This window comes from Carex rostrata, chromosome 1 (assembly GCF_964058835.1).
Source record: "Carex rostrata chromosome 1, lpCarRost1.2, whole genome shotgun sequence".
Lineage (NCBI taxonomy): Eukaryota > Viridiplantae > Streptophyta > Magnoliopsida > Poales > Cyperaceae > Carex > Carex rostrata.
The window spans coordinates 2,610,787-2,616,894 of NC_135918.1; the positions used below are offsets into that span (position 1 = coordinate 2,610,787).

A 6,108-nucleotide genomic window follows, 5' to 3' on the forward strand; every position below is an offset into this window, starting at 1 on the left:
TACAATTGAAATCAAACTAAATGTCGTACCCTCTTGGATATTGTTAGTTATTTCTCATGCAAATTAATCTTTTATTTTTATGAATGGTTAGATAATACCTAGTTATTATTACAACTTCGGACAAAAACTATTACATGCTCCCTCTCTACAATTTGTAATCCTGCCTTTGATTCCCAAGCTTTTAAAAGAGAATCCTGGAAAAAGGGAGCGAAGCTGGGTCAATTTAAAAGTTAAAGCTATAATTTATTTACTATATTTCCTATAACCAACTTCAGCAACGCTCCACCTAATTGGCCCACTAGCATCAGTGTAACATAAAATGGCATCATTAGATCCGTTAATTTTTCTTACTGATATACTGGCAAAACCAGTGCACAAACCTTTTAGTTCTAATTTGTGACTCATAATTTAGTTCTTTAGTTACAATTCTAAAATAAGTATATATTAATCCTAGTTATAGATAAGACTGATACTGAACCTGTACCTATTGTTTTTGTTTCCAGGTCCAGTTTCTTTTAACCAAAAAAACCACATAAGTAACAAAAAACAAAAACATCTATATCCAATGTAGGTACCTTCTTTTGTAAACGGTATTCACTATCAGGGAAAAAATACTGCTTCTCCTTTCAGCAAATAAAAGTGAGGCCATTACCTAAAAGTTGCATATCAATAACATGACCATCTGCCGAGATGCAGATATTTAAGTACATATCCAAAATGACTGAATCAATTTCAATTTTAATTAAAACAAAGATTCATCATTTTGCAAATTTGCACATAATGTTACCTGATAATAACTCCGGTTAAACTAGATGCCATCTCCATCATATGGTGTCCATCTGTCAATCACCACGTTGAATTTTTCATCTCTCCTCCTTATCTGTACATAATAATAAGCTTGCAATCATCAAACAATAGCACATATCACCTCCCATGGTTTCGTGTTTCTTCCTTTGTATAACTTTAATATTGTCAAGCTACAGAACATCTTTATTCTATAAAAAAGGGCAATTGTTAGATTAGTTGTTGATTGATGAAATTTACAGTTATCCCGACATACTAACTGAATATAGGCGACAATTAAATTTTTAAAGGCAAGTTGACAAAGTTTGGGAAAGACTTTAAATATTACTGATATTACCTCAACAAATGGCTTTCTACCATGAAGAAGTGTATCTACACTCTTTTCCGTCTGAAGAAAAAACGAATAATGTAACTCAAGGGTCCTTATTGAAAAATAACAAATCAAAGATAAAGCATTTCCATGTATATCAGCTTCTAATACTTACCCGGTGGGTGACCCAGTAATCCCGCTCTCTCATCTCAATTAGAAAAGGGAAGGTCGGTGGTGCTTTTCTCTCCATGATTGTTTTTTGTGTACGTCTGGCACGAGCCTCCTCATCACTTAGTGTCACTGCTTCAACTCCACCAACCTGGATGTTCCAAGTCAAGACAGATAACCAATATCATGTAAAACATATCAAGCAATCAGGCTTTAGCAATGTCAAATCCATGGTAAAGTATGGTGTGATTTAGTTGCCTATGGTACTGGTACAGCTTTTTGTCATCTACTGGTCTGTACCTAACCACAATAGGTCAGGTTCAGAACCAGTCAGATTATAATTTCATCACATTTTCAGGTCTCACATAAGTTAATTGGTTGTTGTTCTGACAATAAGCACCATGCATGTACAAACAATAAACGAATAGGCTAACTTAAATCCCGGATAATGACTGTGAAAAAATAAAGTATCCCAAAGTTGCCAAACATATATGCAGTAAAGGTACTTTGGATTACAGAAGGTATATGAAAAATCACTCAAGAAGCATCCAATTCGCAAGGCAAAAAATTTGACAAAAAACCAAAACATTTTTTTTATAATAAGCAAACAAAAATTTCATAAAAGATATGATGCAACTATTTGAGGAACTGCTTACCAAATCAGAAAGAGTGGGATTCTTAACAATATTCCCAAGACGCTCCCCATGTGCAGTCCCAATAAGCATGACCCCTCTCTCGGCAATCGACCGGCATGCAACGGCCTCTGCCTTGGTGCCAATTTCATCAACAATGATCACCTCAGGCATGTGGTTCTCAACTGCCTCGATCATCACATTGTGCTGCAAGGAAGGTTCTGGAACTTGCATCCGCCTGGCGCCACCAATTGCTGAGTGAGGCACATCCCCGTCACCCCCGATCTCATTGCTCGTGTCTACAATCACCTGTCTTGATATCAATGCAGTAACAAAATTTGTTAGGAATTATGATTCATGTTGGAAGATATATGTCGCATTGACTGTTCATATTGTAAAAGGAGCTGGAAAAGAAATTGGATTCCCAAGATATAAATTTTGCATTTTGGTATAATTCCTATCCTTTGCAGTCTCAAATTTACCAGCAGCAGCTTTTATGATACCGGGTACATGGTGAGTGATCCCAATTCCTTTCCATCTTTCTTTTTGCTATTTTATTTAACTGCTTACATGAGGCTTAATCATTGCCAGATCCATATTAAAATATTGGTTGTCGACTACCTGATGCACAGACATTAAAAATAAATCTATTTGTGCATGAAATCAGTTATTATTTTGGTAAAAGATGATCCACTCCCAATTGATAGAGCCCCCTTAAGATCAAATTACTATTATGTTGACATCCAATCCCATTCGTGCCAACTCACAATTAAATACAGGAAATTGGCAAATTTTTTTACAGAAACAATTATGATATGAATTGTAATCCAGAGCAATCTGGTCTACAATGATGTTCTAATTTAATCTGTATAACTAACAGAAATAAAAATTTCCAACAATTGAGTTACAAATATGCTCATCTGAAGCCACGGTACTTGGAGATTGCATTCCAGAAATTGGACTTATTGAAGATAAATAAATGATGGTTTGCTCTCAGTATATTAGCCTCTTCACTTATAAAATCTATTCCGACCTCTTGATAAGACTGAGAAATATGTGGAAAACTGGCAATATTTAAGTTGTACAGCATTACTTCTTTTGTTTAACGACAAGATCAACTATGAAACATTAGTAGTATGTTATATTGAAGTTCTAACACAAGAAAGATGCCCTGAAGAATAACACTTTTTTTTATGTGTGATGGCTAGAAATACATCTATATTTGACTTCCCTGTAGAGAACTTCTGAGTCTATGCCAAGGCTTAATTAGCTTAAACTTTTAAACGAGGCTCATTTACACATAAATATTACAATCTACCAGAGTGCATATGCTTAAATTCAGCTTATATAAGTCAGATCAAACTTTCCATCTGGTTAAGTTGAATAAAATATATATATACAAGAGTACCAGGAGATATTGAATGATCTTACCACTCTCTTATGAAGCTCATCGGCCAAAACACGTGCTATTTCACGCATGACTGTTGTCTTGCCTACTCCAGGTCTGGTAAGAGCAGAAATTTGTAATCTCTTTTTTCTTAGTAAGCAAGAGAATGGGTAATATCAGATCCTTAAAAGGAATAACTCACTTTTGGGTGAGCATTACCATAAAATGATAAAATACAAAAGAAAATAGAACACAAAATTAAGCTTTTTTATCAGCTACTAAACCGTTAATAAGCCATGACTTTATGCAGTGAATATCTGAATGAAAATTGGCATTGACATTTCAACCATGTTTCTTCAATGGTATAGGTTGATAACGGTTACATACCTTCCTAAGAAGAGTATGCTTTCTTTATACTCAAGTAAATCTCGAACCATATCAACATGGCCAGTGACTGCACGACCGACTCGACAAGTCAAACCAACAACTGTCCCTTTCCTGCTCCTTATTGCAGATATCCTGTGCAGTGTACCTTCAATGCCAGCACGATTGTCTCCACCAAATTCTCCTATCGCTCTCTCTGCTTCCTGTAACTCTTCTTGTGAAACCTTCATAACAGAATGCAAATAATGTAATATGAGACACCAAGCAATACCTTGAACTTTGAAAAAGTTCTTGTTCCCGTTCAGTATCGAATAGGTCGAAGCCATTTTCCCTAGTGCATGTGTTTGCATATAGATAAATTGTTGGAACATGGAGACCGGGGGTAGAGATACAGGTTGGCTCTCAATGATCAAATGTAGTCAATGACTGGTTTCCCTTGTAATCCAATTTTTAAGTTACATCACATACTTCAGTACATGAAACTATTATACCAGAAGCTAACAACAGAAGGTACTATCCAGTTAGAACAATAAATGACAAAAGAATGGATATGGAACTGTAAATAGGATAAAAATAAATAGAGGTGTACACAAGTTTAGGAAAGATTATAAACCTCTGTATTTCGTAGATACTGTCCACCAGGTTCACTAAGAAAGCGTGCTTCAGGACGTCGTCCCAAATCTAGAACTACCTAATCAAACTAGTAATTCAGTATAGTGATTTTTTTTGCTCAGAACTAACAAAATTAATAAACTATAGATTTAATGAACTAAAGAATAATTAAATTATATTAACCTCGAGTAGCTCAGCCTTCTTAGGTTCATTCTCTAGCTGCTCCTGCAACTCCCTCGGCAAAATCTATAAACACCATTAGCAGAAAATTACTTGCATTTCATTTCTCTCAATGCGCAAATTATGAGTCCCTCAAAGTAATTTTACTGTGCATTCCCTTTACTGTGCATTACCCCTCTCACTCGTCGAGTAAAGTGCGAAGACCCTTGCTGATTTGTCACTACATTTGAGTGTCAATGTAGTTTGGAACTTAGCTAAACCCCTTAACATTAAAGCTTCTATTTAGTTGGTTAGTAAAAGAAATAATTAACAAAAACTAATTTATGGCATATGTGCCAGAAAGGATCCCTTTTATGTGCCTTTTTTTCAGAGACAAACTGTATCACCTTTTCCTACAGTGCTCTAGCCTCTATGGTCATACCTCATGGATATTAATAATCAATGCGTTTGGCAAGTGAAGTCAAATTAAAGCTAAGTAGATGATAAACACTTAAAACATTAATGTTTGGTAGTAATGAAGTATATGAAGTAGTATTAAATAAAAAGACTAAATTACCCTCATGAACTATGTTAGCAATTGAAGTACCGAGGGTAAAAAGTGTCAAAACTTAAGGAATTTGGTGATTTAACTTTACTCCACCTTAAAGCACCTTAAAACACTTTCATTTGGTGCATTAAAATGCCTTAAAGCCTTAAAGTACTTAATCCACCGCTATTCCACTTGCCAAACATCCCTATTATGAGTTATTCTAATATTACTCTTGAAGATTTATCGATTGTTAGGATTAGTTAATACCAAGATACAGTACATGGATTTGAAATTGTTTGTTGTGCAACATTCTGGGCTATCTGGCTAGACACAACCATGTGAGCTTTAATCAGCATGAGCTTAAAGACTTTTGAGAGGTTTAGGGGCACACATTATTTGCTTACTGTATGTATCAAACGGTCAAACCATTATGTGATTTATTCCAGTTGGTAGTTATTTTCAGATTCTGCAGGTTTGCTAGATTAGAGAGTAGACTGGTACAAGTACCAGTACATAGCTGGCGTAGATATCTGTTTTCACTCTTGAGTTTAACAAATACTACTGGAATCTGCGACTGTGAGTCTTGCTCGAGTTTGCTTCCCTTTTCATCCCTTTCTCCCATTTCCCCGACAGAGGGGAACCACATGCATGAAAGTAGATACGAAACAGACACATGTAAATAATTTGCTTTTGTTAACGGAAGCACGACAGTTTTGTTTCTTTTTTTCAAAAAAAAAAAAAAAAACCAAGTCTCTGATATAAAAAGAAAAAAAGAATTGGTTTCGGTTTTAATAAAATAAAAAAGAGGCGGAGACCTGGAGAAGTGCTGGGAGGTCATCTTCAACGATTAGAAAACCTCCGTGAGGGGATAGCGAGGAGGCGGAGAAGCGCCGATAATCGGGTTTGAGTCGCTTCTGGGTACCAACGAGCAAGGAATTGGGTTTTCGCTTGTTGTTGATCGATTGGTTCGAACGGGAAGAAGGGAAATTTAATGGGAAAAGCTTGGGCTGGAGTGAGAGCAAGACCATGGCTGGGTTTACAGATTGACAGAAGCTTGTACTACGTGACCAGCGAACACTGTCCACCGGCCAGGGAGGCGAAT

General features: G+C 36.0%; 1 protein-coding gene across 7 annotated transcripts; it reads right to left on the reverse strand.

The window, feature by feature from the left end:
* LOC144551799 (P-loop containing nucleoside triphosphate hydrolases superfamily protein) lies at nt 1-6,108 on the reverse strand. 7 transcript variants are annotated; one of them, XR_013510878.1, is made up of 11 exons: nt 5,822-6,103; nt 4,481-4,543; nt 4,299-4,376; nt 3,689-3,909; nt 3,346-3,418; nt 1,939-2,223; nt 1,290-1,433; nt 1,142-1,192; nt 788-880; nt 576-652; nt 1-194 (listed from the first exon to the last, which is right to left on the reverse strand). XR_013510878.1 is itself a non-coding variant. In XM_078299923.1 (10 exons), exons 1-9 carry the CDS (start codon nt 6,032-6,034, stop codon nt 809-811), a joined length of 1,200 nt encoding a protein of 399 aa, XP_078156049.1. In that variant the 5' UTR covers nt 6,035-6,104; the 3' UTR covers nt 1-194; nt 788-808. The 7 variants fall into 7 exon arrangements, 2 of the variants coding, with proteins under 2 accessions (XP_078156049.1, XP_078156043.1); XR_013510875.1 differs by having other exon boundaries at nt 576-682; XR_013510876.1 differs by lacking the exon at nt 1-194 and adding an exon at nt 233-298 and having other exon boundaries at nt 576-682.

Bases quoted from the DNA above. Each gene is read 5' to 3' on its own strand.
- LOC144551799 (XM_078299923.1), bottom strand. From the start codon at position 6,034: ATGGTCTTGCTCTCACTCCAGCCCAAGCTTTTCCCATTAAATTTCCCT. The intron at 3,910-4,298 runs GTTTATAATCTT...TCTGTTATGAAG, and splicing joins AGTATCTACGAAATACAGAG to GTTTCACAAGAAGAGTTACA. The intron at 881-1,141 runs GTAATATCAGTA...TATTATGTACAG, and splicing joins GTAGAAAGCCATTTGTTGAG to ATAAGGAGGAGAGATGAAAA.